At 48.5% G+C, this 19,285-nt stretch overlaps 1 protein-coding gene across 2 annotated transcripts in view; it reads right to left on the reverse strand.

The window, feature by feature from the left end:
• CPNE2 (copine 2) overlaps positions 1-19,285 on the reverse strand; it is a 160,942-nt gene that overhangs the window by 23,811 nt on the left and 117,846 nt on the right. For both annotated transcript variants that reach the window (XM_048816708.2, XM_048816707.2), the window contains exons 13-14: positions 14,341-14,392; positions 9,134-9,267 (exon numbers count right to left, since the gene is read on the reverse strand). In XM_048816708.2, coding sequence (XP_048672665.1) covers positions 9,134-9,267; positions 14,341-14,392 — 186 coding nt within the window. The remainder of the gene's footprint in view (positions 1-9,133; positions 9,268-14,340; positions 14,393-19,285) is intronic.

The raw sequence follows: 19,285 nt of genomic DNA on the forward strand, positions 1-19,285 counted from the left end.
CAGTTGGCATTCGGGACTGGGGCACAGTGTGGAGGGAACAGAGCTGTTTCCATGGGCCCAGGCAGAAAGACAACATCACTCAGGCTGGCCACTGGCTCTGACCCGGGAGACCAAAATGGACGGCAGATCTGTCACCACTAGCGCAGTATCCTGCTCTCACTTAGGGTAGCAAACGTAATCCCTGCCGCGTAAGCAGGAAAGAACTCAGCCTTGTCTAGGACGGGAATCCGTCACTGGTGACGAGGGCAGAGCATCAATGCAAACCCCTATGGGAGATGGGCAAAGCCTCAATTTGCATTGGCTGAGCTCACCCTTCATGGAAGCTGCACCAAAGCAACCACCAGCTGATAACTGCTAACTCTGTCTACACTATGGGTTCGCTGTGGGGCTAGGCTGGTTGCTGGCCACTGAATGCTGTAATCAGGAGTAACCCCACTTTAGACAAGGCCTTGGAATAAGTTCTGCTCAGTCTGGGAGTGGGAACATTTGGCCAGGGATAAGAGATGCTCAGGAGGGCGTTAAGGAGGTGTGAAACTCTAAACTCCTGCCTTTTAATGCAGAAGTTGCCAAACAAGGCTCCGGGGAGGCGAACGTACACACTTGTGGCTCCAGGGTGCAATGTCGTATAGCTGTCCTGGTGCTTTCAGAGCTGGCCTAAGTACCAGCAAGGCAAACAGCTGTTTTGGACCTGGCCCTTTTAGGAGCCTCACATTCAAGTGGGGCTTTGCACCCCAGGCCCTTGTCCTTAGCATGAGGGCTGTAGGGGAGGGACTCTGTGGTAACTACTCTAGTCTTCCAACACCACAACACATGGGCAGATTCACCCCCCAACTCCCTTCGGGCACCTAAGACACTCATGAATTGTAAGAACCTTGGCGGCACAGTGGGGTTTTCCTCCCTCTCAAGCAGGGGTGTCAACTCATTTGGCGGCAGGGGCCAGATTCCAGGTTTGATTACAGTCTGGGGGCCAGAATACAGACTCAGGCCTTCATGCTTCCCCACGGATGTCAAGGGGAGGATTTCACAGAGATTAAGGGGAGAACGTAGCCTTCGCGTCATGAATAAGTTGGCATTGATTATTTATCCAGGACCTCATCGTCCCATTCGGTATCACTCGGTGAGAAGACCTGCTCTCCTTTCGGTTACTGCTGCTCCCGCCTTTTGCTTCTCTCCCTGACTCTTCCCCCTCCCTCTTTCCAAGCTGGGCATTTCCTTCCCTGCCAGGAACTCCCTCCCCACCATTCGAGGGCTCCATTCCCACCCCTTTTCGGATCACTAGACCAGCCACGGAACAGTCAGCATGGACAATACGTTTCCTGGACTCTAGAGCTGACAAGCCAATGTGATTAATGGGAGCTCATGCCCAAGTCACTGTTTCAGGCTGTCTGCAGACTCAAGCAGACATGACATTCGTTTGCACTCACTTCACATCTTGAAAGTTCACTTTGCGGTCAGGAAGGCTACAAACGATATTTGCAAACGAAAGCCGAGGCTCTGTACAGAACAGGTCATACAGGCTACATCAACACACCACACAGGCTGGCCCCAGCACAGCCCATGGGGCCTGTGTTTGACAGCTGTAATGCATGTTGATATGCGCATGTGTGATGGGGTGTGCCCCCCCCACCCTAGTGTAGGAAGGGTTAACAAGGCTGAGAAGGGGCCAATTAAGTGGATAGGCTACACCTTAGGGGAATTAAGTGGGCTCAGTAACCCTGGACTGATGATGGAGCCCAGCTGAGAAGGAACACGTGGGACTATTTAAGAAATATTGAAACTGGAAAAGGTACAGAAAAGGGCAACAAAAATGATTAGGGGTATGGAACCGCTTCCATAGGAGGAGAGATTAAGAAGACTGGGACTGTTCAGCTTGGAAAAGAGATGACTAAGGGGGGGGCATATGATAGAGGTCTATAAAATCATGACTGGTGTGGAGAAAGTAAATAAGGAAGTGTTATTTACTCCTTCTTCTAACAGGAGAACTAGGGGTCAACAAATGACATTAATAGACAGCTGGTTTTAAACAAACAAAAGGAAGTATTTCTTCACACAACGCGCAGCCAACTTGTGGAACTCCTTGCCAGAGGATGTTGTGAAGGCCAAGACTATAACAGGGTTCAAAAAAGAACTAGATAAGTTCATGGAGGATAGGTCCATCAATGGCTATTAGCCAGGATGGGCAGGGATGGTGTCCCCAGCCTCTGTTTGCCAGACACTGGGAATGGGCGACAGGGGATGGATCACTTAATGATTCCCTGTTCTGTTCATTCCTTCTGAATTACCTGGCATTGGCCACTGTTGGAAGACAGGATCCAGGGCTGGATGGACCTTTGGTGTGACCCAGTCTGGCCGTTCCTATGTTGTAGAAAGCCAGGAAGTCAACAGCGGAAATGGGGGCTGCAGTGAAAGAGCCTGCAGCCATGCTCTGGATGCTAGACAAGGAAGGAAGGAAACCCAGGGGGAGTGTAGAAACCCCCAGGGTTCCAGGCCCTGAAGGAAGGGTATATCGAGAAGGGTGGTGGAGCAAAAGCCTGAGACCGGTGGTGTAGGAAAGGCTCAGGGAAACGACAGCAAAGTGGGACATTGCAGACTTTGGCCCTTATTAGAGGGTTCCTGAGCTGGAACCCAGAGTAGAGGGTGGGCCTGGGTTCCTCTACCAAACACTGGGGAAGTGGCACAAACAGGGCAGTGAGGGAGAAGTCAGCCATTTTGGATGGAAAGACGAACAACCCCTGGAATTGAAAAAGCACATTGACCTGGCTGGAGGGCCAAGCTATGAAGACAGAGCTCCCTGAGTAACACAGAGTGAGAGAGGCGGCTGAGCGCCCAAATGGGTGGCAGAAGGATGTGTTGGACGAGGAAGGAGCTAATCCCCAGAGCAGCTAGGAGGAGATGCTCTAGTGGGGATCGTACCCAGTGACAATGTATAGCACTGTCTCCCCACTCCTATGTAAGGGGCGGGCCCACTCACCAGCCAGCGCATCCAGTGAAGTTCCCACCCATGTCAGTTGTTGAGTCCCTTGCCCCAGGGATGCATTTATTGCTCCAACAAAACAGTTCAAAACATTAATCGAAACAGGTGAACCAGGCCCTGCTACCTCATCTCTCCTAAGGTCTCTTCCCCAGAAGCTTCTGCTGGTGCCTACACAGTAGCAGGTATCCCAGCCAGGTCGTTCGCCTAGCCGGTGGGGCGAGCCCCCTTTATGGGTCTGTTCTCCTGAAGCTCCCCTGCCCCATGCAGATTTCCATCTCACTGGAGTCTTATGAGGACTGGGTCATCTTCAGCCCTCACCTGGTCCCTGGCCTCATAGCATCAGCTGATTAGTGTCAGATGGGGCTGGGCTCAACTTCCCTTGTGGCACAGGCACCCTGGGACAGGACCACTACTGGATATCAGACTAGATTGACCTGAAGCACCTAGGAGCCCCGAAGTTCTTCTTGGTGCACAGGATAGTTCAGTCTGAGAACAAGCGTGGGATTCCAGTGCATTAGAAACTGGTTCACACCCATCCGCTTGCAGTCCTGCGATTCCCTCCCTTTTAGGCCATTATTTTATTTCAGCTGCATGAGTCTCTTTAAATTACCATGTTCCTCTGAGCCCTTCCTTCCTACCTGCTTAAACAGAAAGTAACCTGCAAAACCTGGCCTCATAAACCACTGCTAACATCCTGGTACAGTCTCTCCAGAACGAGACAGAACCTCACCGGTTAATGAAACAGAGCGGAGTCACAAGGGCCATCCTTAGAGATAACAAGCAGCTTTTTGGCACGTTGTGTAAACAGTCTGATGGGCTAATTAACCAGGACTTCCGGGATTGTAGAGTGGCTTGAAGCATCATTTTGGAACTGGGTTGCTGGCACAGAATCGGCAGTTTGCCCACATGACTTAAAAAACTGTAAATAAAGATGTCAAATATTTTTCTGACTTTACAGGGATTTTTTAAAAAACTTGTCCCTCAGCTCAAGGTTCACTTTTGATCACAGACCACGTCAAAATCAGCAGAGTTAGGCCTGGTCTACAGTATGCGATTACGTCAAATTTAGCTGCATTAGGTCGAATTAAAACTAAATCCGTCCACACAACCAACCCGGTTTTGTTGATGTAAAGGGCTCTTAAAACCGGTTTCTGTACTCCACCTTGGCAAGGGGGGTAGCGCTAAAATCGACATCGGTGTTCTGGATTTGAGGTACTGTGGACGCAATTTGACGGTATTGGCCTCTGGGAGCTATCCCAGAATGCTCCATTGTGACTGCTCTGGACAACACTGTAAACTCAGATGCACTAGCCAGCTAGTCAGGAAAAGCCCCGGGAACTTTTGAATTTCATTTCCTGTTTGGCCAGCGTGGCGAGCTCATCAGCATGGACAGAACGGGAGGTATTGGATCCGATCGCTATCTGGGGAGAAGAATCCATGCAGGCAGAACTCCGTTCCAAAAGACGAAATGCCAATATATATGCCAAAATCTCCAAAGGCATGGACGGAACCCCGGGCTGGGCTGAGCGGGGCCGGCGGCCAGGTGAACGGAACAAAAATCGGCATGCATGCCGCAGGTTGCCGATCCCTGCGTTAAAGGAGCGTGATGAGAGGAGGCAGGATGCAATGCTGAGGCTAATGGGGGAGCAGACTGACATGCTCAGGGGTCTGGTGGAGCGGCAGGAAAGGCAGCAGGAGCACAGACCGCCACTGCAGCCCCTGTATAACCGCCTGCCCTCCTCCCCAAGTTCCATATCCTCCTCACCCAGATGCCCAAGAACGCGGGGAGGGAGGCTACGGGCACCTAGCCACTCCACCCCAGCGGATTGCCCAAACAACAGAAGGCTGGCATTCAATAAGTTTTGAACAGTTGTGTGGCCTTGTGCTTCCCTCCTCCCATCATCCACCACCCCACCTGGTGCTTCCCTCCTCCTCCCCCCCCATCCCCCCCCGGACTACCTTGCGAGTTTTCCCGCTATTTGTGTGACGAATTAATAAAGAATGCAGGATTTTGAAACAATAATGACTTTATTGCCTCTGAAAGCGGTGATCGAAGAGGGGAGGGCGGTTGGCTTACAGGGAAGCAGAGTCAACCAAGGGGGTGGGTTTTCATCAAGGAGACACAAACAGAACTGTCACACCATACCCTGGCCAGTCATGAAACTGGTTTTCAAAGCGTCTCTGATACGCAGGGCGCCCAGCTGTGCTTTTCTAACAGCCCTGGTGTCTGGCTGTGCGTAGTTGGCCGCCGGGCGATTTTCCTCAACCTCCCACCCAGCCTTAAACGTCTCCCCCTTACTCTCACAGATATGGTGGAGCACACAGCAAGCCGCAATAACAATGGGAATATTGGTTTCGCTGACTTTTCCTTTCACTTTTTAACCGTGGTCCTTGTATGATTCTTACAGCGAGTAAGAGAGAGGTGGGGAGAAGGGAAGTAAAGAAACTGGGGGAAAGGGACAGAGGGGGAAAAGGAGTGGGAAAACACCTGCCGCTTCTTGTCTAGCCCTAGGGGCTCAGAGTGAAACTTCCCCAGGAGTGGAGGGCTCTCAACCTGCCCCTGCTGAATCCTTGGTCTAGGACTTGCTAGAACAATGTCCAGCTCTTTGAGACCTAGTCAGGAAAGACAACTCTTTCTGAAGCCCCTGAGATTGGAGACTGGGATTCCTGCCCCCTACTGCAGGCTTTAGATCCTGCTCTGCTCGCTTGCTTTTGCAGGTTCTGCACAAACTGCAGGATAACGCGCGAGGTGTTTACAATACTCAGAACTGCAGCGGTGAGCTGACTGGGCTCCATGCTTGCCGTGCTATGGCGTCTGCACGGGCAATCCGGGAAAAAGGGCGCAAAATGATTGTCTGCCATTGCTTTCACAGAGGGAGGGAGGGGTGACTGACGACATGTACCCAGAACCACCCGCAACCATGTTTTTGCCCCATCAGGCATTGGGAGCTCAACCCAGAATTCCAATGGGCAGCGGAGAGTGTGGGAACTGTGGGTTAGCTACCCGCAGTGCACCGCTCCAAAAGTCAACGCTTGCCACGGTACTGTGGACGCACTCCGCCGACTTAATGCATTCAGTGGGGAAACACACAATCAACTGTATAAAATTGCTTCCTAAAAATAGACTTCTATAAAATCAACCTAATTTTGTAGTGTAGACATACCCTTCGAGACACAAACGTCTTGGCTATTGAGCAGCGATCTGTACATATTGAGTGTACTGTTAAGTGGAATTTCCTTGCAAAGGAAATAAACAGGTTGTTCCCTCTTTGTGGCTTCTTTAGGACATCTGAAGACCTGAACTGTGTTATAAAACTAAAGTTTTCTTTGTTGATTGCTTTTCACCTTTGGTATATCAAGTCTTCCCTGGAAGACCCAGAGAACTGGAGTGGGAGCCTTTTCTGCCCTTAACTGGAAGAGTGAGGATGCTGAATCTTTAACAAAGATTTTCCTCCTAACTGTTAGTTGTGTGTTGGAGCTAAATAAACCAAAGAGTTTAAAAACCCATCTGAATAAGAATTTCCTCTCTCTCCAATTGCTCAGGTTCCAATTGTTACATCATGATCTTACTAGTACTCCAGCCATCTACAGGACAGCAGAGGTAAGACCAGTGTAAGACAGATGCAGGAGACATTTTTGTTTTAAAAGCAACAACAAGATGCCTTGCAGGTCTTATGTTATTAATTGTACGGATCTTTTCTTCCCCATTTCTCAAGTCAGCTTAAATTGTACATGGCCTGGAAAGGAAGCTGATGTCATGTCTACACTCGGGGGACTATAGCTATGGTGCTGTAGCTATGCCGATTAACCCCATAGCGTAGTTACATCCTATACCAATGGAAGGGGGTTTTCCATCACTGTAGGAACACCCCCTCCCTGAGCAATGGCAGCTAGGTCCATGGAAGCATTCTTCCGTTGACTTAGCTGTATCTGCACTATGCGGTGGCATTGCTACCATGCTCAGAGGTGCGGATTATTCACCACCCCCCCCCGAGAGTCACAGCTCCTTCAACCTACATTTTCCGGGTACCCCAGGACTTGGCACTGAAACCACAGCAGCCATGAAAAGTTCAGATATCCTCCCCATTCCACCCCCAAATGCCAAATCAATAAAATAATCTACCCTCCCTGCAGGCCACCCGATCTGCCAGGCAAGTTGTTGTAAGCTTCGCAACAATCAAACTGAGTGGCTTTAACTCATCATGGGCCAGGTTGTAGCCCATCCTGTGCACTGAAATAGTAGTCAGGAGACATAAGGAGCCCCTTACTCCCCTGGGCTGGCTACCCATGCTGGGGGTAGCAGTGGAAAGGAGAGCAGCCCTGGTGGGGCTGCTAAATTCATCTGACTCCGCATGCATGCGGCCAGTGCTCCAGGGAATGTACCAGGTATAAAGCAGGCGCTGGGTACTTTACCTCCCAGAACCCCAACACACACACACCCCCCTTGGAGCAAGGGGAACTGGGACACAGATTGTGACTCAGGCCTTTTCTGCAGTGAAGACATCAAGATTGCTACCTCACGGCAAAATCCTAGTGTAGACAAGGCTTTTGCCTTGATGTAATTAATGGCGGTCAGCCTCAAGTTGGGATTCTAGGGTTGTCCTATATGGCTGATCCCCAGAGTAAAGAAGAAATGTTTGCAGCCTTGACCAAATGCGCAGCAACCCATTAACTCATGGTAAAGATGTCCAGTGAAGACAAGCCCTCAGTCGCAACCCATTTGCCAGTCTGCTTGCTTGTGTTTCCAAAACCACTGAACACAACACAGGAGCCCGAAAGCCAAGCTCCCAGACACGAAACACTGTTCTACACCTGCAAAGACGGGCTTTGTATCAAACAGCATTAGCCCTCCCACCCTGCATTCTATCGTCTCCTCCTCTCCTGCCTGTTATGCTCATCACAGTGCAGCTGGAGCACTTGTGTTTGAAAGACATCTATTAAAACGAGGGGCACGGGGAAATAGTAGAGTTCCTTATTTTAGATGAATCATTCTTTCGGCGTATCCTATCCGTGGGCCATACATACTCATCGTCCGTAAGCTGTAGCAATTAATGCATTTCCCACTGACTCCCACTAACTTTTAATGGGAGCAAAAATTAACACTGACACTGACTGCTTTCCCAAACCTCGCCCACGGAGTTTAACCTAGGAAATGACTCAAACTGTATTATGTCAATAAATAAATCACACAGTTGTTTGCCAGTGTGGTAAGGGCACCGGGAAAAAAAAAAAGTCGATCAGAGGCCTGGTCCAGTGGTTGCAGTGCCCAGCCTGGGGTTTTGGAGACCCAGGCCGAGCTCCTTGCTCTGGTACAGACCATGGCCAAGACACTGGGCCTCTCTGTGTCTCAGGTCCCCCGCTGGCAATGGGGATAAAAGCACTGCCTCACAGGGGTTCTCAGACACTATAATAGTGAGATAAGTACCTAGGATAAACCGCATCTCTTCACTCGCCTGAAAACACACGTGGCACAAGAGGAAGAAGGATGGCCCCTGGGGTTACTAAACTGGGGCTCGGGAGACCTGGGTTCAATTCTTGGCTCAGCCACTGATTTCCTGTGCGTTTGGGCGAGTTGCTTAATGTCCTTGTGCCTCAGTTCCCCATCTGTATTATGGAGAGAACACCACTTCCTTACCATCCAGGGGCATGGAGGTTAATTCCATGGTGCCTACAAGATGCTCCACGGTTGCAGTGACAGAGGCTATAAGTCCCCGAACAGAACCTCAAACTCCGAATTCCATGATATCAATGCCTTTGTCATTGTATCTGCCTTTGTCATGAACCTGCAGCAGCGGGTCTTACTAAAACCAACAGTGTTTAAACATACGGTATCTGAAATTACTTCTTCCCTAGATATAGCTGTTCCATGCCTTTACCAGTGAGACATCCCCTCAGCTTTTAAACAGAGCTAGTGACTGGCCTGTTGGCTTAGATCAAGCATGGTACATATCACTGACATCTGATACATCCTCTACCAAGGGACCACAGCCTGTGCCTGCAAGGGACGGATTAAGTTATCAAATAGGTCTTTTTTATCTTGCACTTCTATGATCCTGTGCCCTCGAGGAGATAAAAAGATGGTAAGCTTAATGAGTCTTGCTTTGAAATTCCAAGCCAAGGCAGGGATACAGATAAAACGACAGACGCTTGTTAACTTACCGCTGCAAACTCCTGATGGGTAGCCTGGGCAGCAAACCGAGCCACGTGATTGACAATGGGAGAGAAGTTGGTTGGTCCGTAGAAGCGTATGTGAGGCAGACAGGCTGAGTATGCTTGGACAATGCCTTCCACTCCTTCAAGAGAACCAGACAAACCAGACATTAACTAGACAGCCTCCAGGCCGGCTCCTTGCAGTAACCTTCTACATACACATCAAAATGAATTTCAGATACAATGGGCAGAAGCTTGAGATCACTAAAGCAAAATTTCACTTTGCTACTTATCTTACAGTAGCATCTTGTAGCCCCACCAGAGATCTGAGCCCACTTCTGCGAGAGACCATACAAACAGCACTATACCCGACCAGTCAAACAGACAGGCAAGAAGTGGTAACGGAAACAGACACAGAGAGGTGAAGTTAGTCGAGGTCAGTGGCTGAATCAGGAGTAGACACTAGGTCTCCTGGGTTCTAGTCCAGTGCCCTAACCACTGGGCCATACAGTCTACCACCAGTGTTTCTTGAAACCACCTGCTGGCTTCCTCTGGAGTTGTGGATGCTCAGAACTTCAGAAAACAAGGCTTCAAATGCCTTTGGCTTCGACAAACCTTTTCCAGCAGACACCTGAGCCCTTGTGGTTAAGAGAGAAAGAGTTTCTAATGCCTGAATTCAGATAGGGCTTCCTTTTGTTTTTTGGAAATATACCAAGCCATGTGAAGAACCTGCCTGAGCAGAAGCACAAATAAATGCCCTTAAAGAATCTCACCATGCCCAAGAAAAAACTGAGGCAGCCATAAAGCAGGGAAAGGAGTGGAGAGAAGCCACACTCAGAGGAACAGTCTGAATGGAAACTTGAACCAAGAAGTTTCACTGAAGTTCTGAAAGTGTTAGAGGAGGCTCTTTTGCTTTCGTTACTGATAGCCCTGCTCAGGTATGTACATGCCGGTCAGCAAGTTAGACTAGGGATACAGGACTGTCTCAGCTCAGGCTACACAAGGAAATAATCCATCCCTGGAGCAGACGCCTTATTGACTGTTTGCCATGGGTGATCATCTGATAAGGATTACATTGGTCTATCCCTACCACGTCCATTATCTGAACTCTCCCACCAGCTTGCAGGGGACTTCTATTGTTGGCAGCAGATTTACAAGCTTGGGTTATGCAAGTGGCTTGGGGGTGGCTGGCTCTGAAGTTACTGCATTCTCTCTTGTTGGCTTAGGTAGCCGAGAAAAATGTTTTTTTTTAAATAAGTTCCTCACTTCTGAAATAACGAGGCCAAATTCTGCTCTGCAACATGGGAGCAAAGGGAGCTGGCATTTCAAAAGGGAGCCACCCACACACATCAGAGGACAGAATGTGGCTTTAAACTCAATGCTCTGCTAACGTGCAACGCCCAACTCTGTGGCCGGGGCGGGAAGCAGGAATCCAAGCTGCTTGGACAAACGAACGTCACATTGCTCAGGATATCTAGGAGTAAAGACACACAATATCTAGGAGTAAAGACACACAAAAAGGAAACACACAGGCTATTGCATGCCTGCAGCCTCAGACCACTAGCTGATGGCAATGCCTTCCAGCCTGACCGGAACAGCATGACCCCGATTCCCTGGAGGGTTATCTGTGCTCTGATCACCTAGGAGACCAGCCTCCGCCAAAGTCTTTGCACAGATGCAAGATTTGAATGTGGCTGCACTGAGAGGTTCAATTTCCAGCTGTGTCCTGAACTCTCAGCTCCATTCTTTCCCATCCCTTCATCTCTCTTTTAAAGTACACTCATGCAAAAGTTATATCTATCTGCCTCTGAACACACACACACACACACAGAGATTTTGAAGACAGAATAAATATCAACTGGAACTAATAATTTTCTCTCCCCTTCTTACTGACGGGTTAAGGCTTCGGCTCTAAAGAATGGGGTGGGGTGGCGGGGCGGGGGTTGGATCACTTAGTGATTCCCTGTTCTGTTCATTCCCTTTGGGGCACCTGGCATTGGCCGCTGTCAGAAGACAGGATACTGGGCTAGATGGACCTTTGGTCTGACCCAGTCTGGCCGTTCTTGTGTTTGAATATAGCTGATTCCAAGGGGTAAAGTATTGCAGTACAGTCATGGTGGGCCCAGCTGCTGTATGCATAATTTCAGCTATCAGTAAAACCCCTACTCTGCAACCACTTGCGTGCATGAGGGCCGCTGTGACTTGCCTGGAGAATTATTGGAGTCGACAGGGCTCCCCCTTAAGCACAGCAATCTGCCTGCATGCAAGAAGTTGCAGGATCTGGGTCTAAGTGTCTATTTTAGGATGGGATTTTCAAGAGCGCCTAAGTGACTCAGGCTCTCAACTCTCATCAAAGTCAATGGAACTTGTGCTTCTGAGTCACTTAGACGCTCTTGAAAATCCCACCTGTAATACAGTGGGGGGAGACCCCCGAGCCCTCTGCAGTTCTAAGTAAGTTTTGGCAAGCTTTCATCTTACCAAATATGTTGCTATGACTGCCAAGAAAACCTTCCAAGGGTGCACGGAGCAGAATGGATGCTGCGGTACCTGCCTGAGTCTGCAATAATAGCTCTGAGAGGTCTGAATTGCCCTGTTCATTTCAATGGAGGTGTTAACACTTAACCCCAATGGTGACACTAACCCCCTTTTTAAAATATAAAACTTTGGTATTCAATTGTGCACCTAATTTATGCACAGAATTACTGTGATTGTATGTGTAAACTGGGTAATTCCATGCAAAAATGACCAAAGAGGAAAAATACAACAGTAGTTCTAAGGGGCCCCGCACCATTTTCTCTCATTTTACGAATGAAAGGTTTAGCGTCCTATTCTTCCCTTTGATGTTTGTGAAAGCATCCCACTGTTAACTCCGCTGTGCTTCAAGGGTAGTATAACGGCATAATTTGACATAATTTGGCTCTTTCCACAGAACAAATTTGATATCCACTTCCGAATAGAAAGAGAACTGTCTGAACATGACCCAGTACAGTGCTGTCTGAGTCTGCACATATAGCCCGGCGTATAGCAAGGACCTTAGGTCCAGAGATTCCTCTGAGATAGGTGTTGAATCTGAAGCCTACTGATGACAATGTAAACTATTTCATGGTTCCTGCTGAAACATTCCCAGCCAGCTCTTTCTTGCAGATAGGAATGTTCATCTGTGAATGGAACTCCTGTAGAATGCAATCACCACCACCCACGCTCAATCAGATCTGTGCTATCTTCAGATGCTTCATTTCCAGGGAAATTCATCCCCCCCCCCCCCCCCGGTTTGATTTAAGATAATTTATCATGAAGAGAAGATAGGGCATGATATGGCAACCTAAGATTTATTATGTCATTACCAAGAGGTAAAAAAGGACGTGTGCCACCCAAACATGTGTGTCAAATAGTATTTCAACCATTATTCTGTGCATCTGCACAGACATGCAACTAGCGCATAGTATCTTGCATTGCTCTGTTTACCAATCAGAGAAGTGTATTCCTATTTAAACTAAACGTTTAGTACTGGTTTAACAGTCTGATAAAAGGCTACACTAGAGCAGGAGGTTTATGGAGGACCCTGGCACCGTGGTTCTGCAGAGTTACAATTATTAACGTCACTGTCCAGCAACATCTGTTGAAGGTACTTATCTGTCCCCCATTACTTATCTGACCACCACAGTCTCATTATGTATCCCCAGGAGGGAGGGCGGTGCTGTTATCAGATTATCCCATTATCAGATGGGAAACTGGGGAAACAAAAAAAGAAAAGGAGGACTTGTGGCACCTTAGAGACTAACAAATTTATTTAACAAATTTAACAGCTGTAGCTCACGAAAGCTTATGCTCAAATAAATTTGTTAGTCTCTAAGGTGCCACAAGTCCTCCTTTTCTTTTTACGGATACAGACTAACACAGCTGCTACTCTGAAACCTGAGGAAACCAAAAGATTAAGTGACTTGCCCAGGGCAGTCTGTGGCAGACCCAGGAATTGAACCTGGGTCCCTTGAGTACCAGACTGGTGCCCTAATCACTGGACCATCTTTCCTCTCTCCAGCCTACAGAATCAGGACTGTCAGTCTTGTTAGGTCGTTATCTCCATCCTCCCATCCCTGCCAGTATGCCTGCCTGTCGGCAAGGCCTCAGGGAGGAGGCAGAGTTCGAGTTCCAGGCGACCGTGGGCCAAGTCACTTTGCCTCTCTTTGCCTTGTTCCTGATCTACACTGGGGGGAGTGTGTGTGGGGGAAATCGACCTAAGATACGCAACCTCAGCTATGAGAATAGCATAGCTGAAGTCGACGAATCTTAGGTCGACTTACCTTGTGTCCTCACGGTGCGGCGTCGACTGCACTTCCGCCTCTCGCCACAGTGAAGTACAGGAGTCGATGGCAGAGCGATTGAGGATCAATTTATCGCGTCTACGCTAGACGCGATAAATTGATCCCCGATAGATCGATCACTACCCACCGATCCGGCAGGTAGTTTAGACGGACCCTTGGTTTTCCCCATCTATAACAACAGAAGTAATACTGACCCATGATGACAAGTGCACCATGGAGACACATGGGCTAACCCCACAAAGGGTTAAGCGGACCCTGGATATTAGATTACTTTAATCCAATTTAGTAGACCAGGTCTACACTGCAGATCTGTATCAGTATAACAACACTACACAGGGGTGTGAAAAATCCACACCCACGAGCGATGTAGTTACACCGACCTAACCCCCCAGGTAGACAGCGCTACCTTGATGGAAGAGCTTCTCCTGTCAACAGAGCTACCGCCTCTCAGGGAGGTGGATTAATTACGCTGGCGGGAGACGCTCTCCCATCAGGGTAAGAGCATCTTCACATAAGTGCTGCCGGTGTGCCGACGCAGCCTTTTAAGAGTAGACCTGCCCTTGGTCTATATTACCTAGATGGTACACTCCATATGTTGGCACAAGTGCCTAGGATATTGTGCCCCTGGTCTGTGAATTTCAACTTCAAGAGGGCTTGTAAAAGTACAGGAGGTACACAGTGCTCTTTGTCCTATAAGCCTCCAGGACGCTGCACTGCTCGAACACAGGCTGTACTGAAGACTTAGTCAAGACCTGCTACACTGCTCTGTCCAGGGCATGAAGTTAACAGGTCTTTGGAAGACATCACAGGGGAGGTAACAAGTCCTAAGCAGACTAATAGTTAGCAAATACAGGTCCCCACGCTGGAAAGGTCTGGGCCCGCGTATGTACTTACCGGAACAGAATGGGTTGGTGGGGTTGAAGTTAATGGCAAATTCGTGAGATACCTGTGGGGGAAAAGAAACAATAACTGAAATTGACATGAAAACTAAGCACAGAATGGGGTTTCTGGCAATAGGCTTGGCAAAAGAACGTAAGGCGGTTTTTGGGTCTGATGGGCAGAACTCCCCTGCACTCCCCAAAGGGATTCTAGCTTTGTTTTGGCAGTGCCACCGATTTATTAATTCCCCGTGCTGGGTCTGCAACATTTCCTATACCCCCAGTTATGCCAAGCATAGGAAAAGTGAAAATTAACACACTCAGACTTAAGAAGCTTTGGGGGGCTGGGATAGTTCCTTTTGCCTTAAAGCCTTTTGATTAAATCTCCACTCAGCTTCCTCTGAAATTGGGATTCCCATCACTAGTTCTTTAGTGAACAGTAAGAAACTGGGTTTGTCCATGTTGCTTCCCTTTGTCTACCTGGAGGAAGAGCACAGGGAGAAGGGACCAGATCCTCAAAAGGTATTTAGGCACCTAGCTCCTATTGATCTCAGTGGGACCTAGACACCTACATACCTTTGAGGATGTGGGCGGAGCCGTGGAGATGGGCCAATTGTAGGCACTTCTCTCACATACCCCATCAAGAATCACACTCGCTAGAAGTGACTTTCATTCCATGTAAGCTCACAAAAGGCTCAAACAACATTAACCACATTACACGGAGTCCTAGTTGTAGACACAGTCCCTGTTCCCCATCCCTTTGCAAGCTGGCATTGCAGAGCAGGTGAGAGAGGTAAACCCCTGGAACTGCTTGGACTGGCTTTCCCAACCATCAAGGAAAATGCTTAAGGAAGCCCACCTTGCTAGGCAGAAGCAAGACACTCAAGGTCTTCAGGCAACTGACACCATATGGGAGGAATTATCCACCTCTCCAGAAATGGGGAGATGCTTCCGAAAGGGGATTCCTTGGGACGCTAGCAAATGAAGAGTGCCTGGCGTTTCCTATCAGTTATGTGGCGGCTCAGCATGGCCATTTGCAAAATTAATAGCGATGCTAATTGCAAAGCTCTCCTCAGGAAGCTATTCCCAGCATCAATTACATTAAGAGGCACTTGCTTTTATTGCTCCTAATAATTCTGCTCATGCCATATGAATGAATTACTCAGGAAACGCTGTGCCAGTCAGGTTGCCAGGGGAGTGCACAAGTGTAAGTGAGACACCATGTATCCCAGAGTGATAAGAAGAGTCGATGAAACTCAGACAGAGCCAGGTCTCACTGCCCATCTCTGCCATTCCAGTGTGGAAGATTTGCTCAGCAGCTCTGGACTGGTAATTGCCAGAAATCACTGCGCTGTTTCCTGGAATAACACCACTGAAATGCCCTGGTGTTATGTGCAAAGGATTCTAAGGCCCAGCAGGGAAAGACCAGGGTGAGGGACTGAGTGGGAAGTGATGCTGTGAAAGAGCCTGGGAACCCCTGCAGAAGCAGATGCTTTGAATTAATCAGCACATACTGTTCTCTGACGAGGCCCAAAGAAATTAGAAGAGAGGAATGACTCCTTGAGACCCACTAGCGATCTCGCTATGCAGACTGGAGACGATGGATACAGGCACTACGGAGAATCTCAGACGAGACAGATCAGCAACAGAGAGATGCACCACTTTCTTTAGCCTAACTCTGCTACCAGAGAGTGTGATGCGTTGGTTCAAGCACAAGGGGTGGGGTTGGGACTGGCATTTGGCTAGAACTTGGGTTCTAATACTGGCTCTGCCAGGGATTTGATGTGGGTGAGCAATTCACTTAGGGCTTAACTGTCAAACTCAGAGGAGTAAACGTAGGCACCTGAACTGATCATGTAGGCACCTAAATAACTAGTCTGACTAGCAGTAGTGCTGAGCAACCCCAACTCCCTTTTTCAACACTTCTGACAATTAGGCCGGTTATTTGGGCCACTCATCTCAGGTGCCCAAATGTGAAGATGCAGCCTCAGTTTCCCAGTGACACTGGGGATAATAAATCTCCCATCTCTTATGGGTTTTGATTAATGTATGTAAAGTGCCTGGATATCCTCAGACAGAGGGTGCCACAGTCCATGAATATTAATAAAGCTAGTGAAATGAACCTTTGGTTTCAAGGGAAGTTAGCATTAACCATCCCTGCATAGGACACAAAAACCTTCCAGACTGTCAGGGAAATACAGATCTCTCCTCTTCAGCATGTCCCCCATCTCCGTTCAAAATACATGCGATCTAGAGAAGAAGACGACTTTATCTTTTCGTAAGAGTCAGTGGAAAAAACTCCTAAAACTCTTTTCTGCGTTTAAAGCCAATTAGCCGTTGCACAAGGTAACGTTACCATTTCCTCTCTGGGTATCTTCATGCTGGTTTAGGGCAATCAATAATGCTGCCATTCATATGCACAAGCCCTGACCTGGCGACCGAAGCATGTGCCAAATCTTCAGTGACTGGGCTCTGTAATGCAGCTTTCCCTTGGCTGGCAGCATTCCGCAGAGTTTACACATCAGGCCTGTGTACTAGAGAGCAGACTGCAAGATGACCACGTTACAATTGCAGCATTGTGCACTCAAGCCCCTTTCTGCTCCTCCAGCCCCCTGATATTTCCCAGTGTAACCCCCCTTCTATCTTTAAGGCCATCAGGCTTCCCAGCTGAGGAGAACGGAGGGCGTAGCCCTTTGCAGAGCCAATCAACAACAGTTCCTTAGGGCTCATTCAATGCTGGCTGAAGTGAGTGTAAAGCATCCCATTGACTTCAGTGGGCTTTGGATCAGACTCCTTAGCTGGCTAGAAGGCCCTGTCCCCTCTTCCCAGCCCCGTATGCTGCAGCTCTCCCAGATGACGAGTAAGCTCAGAAATAGAACCGGTCTCTCCTGGCGAGCTGCACAGGGCATTGCTCCCAAACCACTGGGTTGGCTCCCCTGGCAGCAGGGTTGGAAGAGAAGCCGTCAAGGTGCTCCTATAACCCTCTCCCTCCCCACACGACTAGAAACCCTCCTTCTCACAACTCATGGCTAAAGGTGAACGCGGACATCCCAGTTAATTCCGGACATCTCCTGCAAAAGCACGGTCTTCAGCCAGATTGTGCCTATAAGTGCTGCTTTGAGAGCAGAGACCGAGTCATACAGCCAGGAAAGATGGCTGGTAGATAAGGCCCAGGACTGGGACTCAGGAGACCTGGTTTCAATTTCTAGCTCAACTACAGACTGGGACCTTGGGCAAGCCCCTGGCCTGTGTGTCTCAATTTCCCCATCTGTAAAATGGGGATCATACTTCTGTTGTCTGGTCTAGGTACACTGCTTTTTAAGGCACCGTCTATTAGTACAAAGCCTCCAAACTCTGATGGAGGCCCTCGGTGCTACTGGAAGACAAAGAATAATAAAACAAACAACAACATTTGCTTTGGGAACCTTCATCTACCAGCTCAGAAATTAAATTAGGTTGGATTCCAGAGTCTACGCTTGAACCCAGATCTCACGCAAGGCATTAAGCAGCATGGGGTTGGGGGATGGGATTTTGAGCAAAAATCCATCCAATGCCATATACCCTCTGTATCTTCCCACTGAAGTCTAAACCCATCTGCTTCCTTTTCCCATCTTCGACAGTGAGACGGCTTGAGGTTCTCCTTCTGGAGATGCTAGGATTTCAAGATGTTTTTTGACATTTCCATTTGTGTGCAAAATATCGTATTCATATCGGTTTTTTGAAAGCATTTGGCAGTGCCATGGCAACGAGCGCATCACGAGAACAAAGCATGATTTATATGACTCTTATCTTTAATGATCTTCCCCATTTCTATTCTGGTCCTCACGCTACGAGAGCCACACTCCTCTGTGGTCAAGTTTTAACCTGCTGCATGTACATTTTATTACACATGGGAGGGGTCTTATTTAAAAATTAAAAGAGCAACAGCTGGGGGGGTGGAACTCCTATAAGAGACCCTGTCTTAAAACAGGACCGTGGTCTCAGTGAGTAATGGCCATTTTGGTTTTGAATATCAGGAAAATCTGGGCAGTGCTGAGGACCCAGGACTAGAAGAGCAAGTTACATGTGGGAGTCCACCCCTGAACTGGCAGAGGGCTGCAGACCCAAGACTGAAATAAGCAAGGAGCGCTGGAAGAGAGGAAGAAGGCTCATTTGCCAGAGCTATGTGCAAAGGTCCAGCAATAAAACAGCACAAAGACTGCAGATCAGGACTGAGTCCTCTATTTTCTGGTGTCGAAGGTCCAGGGTTCGATACCCATAGCATCATTATCAACATGGCCACAGCCGAGCCAGTGGGAATTAAGGGCCCTTCGTTTCCATATATTCATTAAACGCTTGATCTTCTGGAATTCTCCTTTCTGAATGTGAACAGGAATAGAATCCGGAGTGTGAAATTATTATTAAGACCGTGCCCGTGCTGCGCTAGGGGTTTTATAAGCAGCTATGAAGACTCGGCCCCTGCCCAGATTACATCTCAGCAGTCCGAGCAGCGTGGCAATATGCAGCGAGAAACAAGCACAGGATGCATCTGGAGTTTCCATATTCTCTTCAGTCCCGTTAAGTTTTCAATTTCTGGCTTCTGTCAGTCATAACAACCAGTGGGAGAATTATTCACTGCAAGTTGTTTACGGAGATTTGTCCCATTGAAACAGGTAACATGACAGACAGGAGTGCCATGTACTGGTTAGGGGGGCAGATGAATCATCTCCAAGGTGTACACTGGGACCCTGATCTACAGGCAGTCAAGTGGCATTCTGCCTGCATGCAGACCACAGAATCAGACCCAGCCCCCTGTTTAAAAACCTCACACAAAGAGGTGACGGAGAAAGAAGAGGCACAAAGAAGGCTGGAGCATATGGTCAGTCAATGTCATGTCACTCAAACACTTCCGACATACCCAAGCATTTTGTTATCAAGCCTTCTTCTCTTGGCTCCACTGGCCACAGACCAATATTGGACAG

This window comes from Caretta caretta, chromosome 12 (genome assembly GCF_965140235.1).
Source record: "Caretta caretta isolate rCarCar2 chromosome 12, rCarCar1.hap1, whole genome shotgun sequence".
In the NCBI taxonomy this organism is placed as follows: Eukaryota; Metazoa; Chordata; order Testudines; family Cheloniidae; genus Caretta; species Caretta caretta.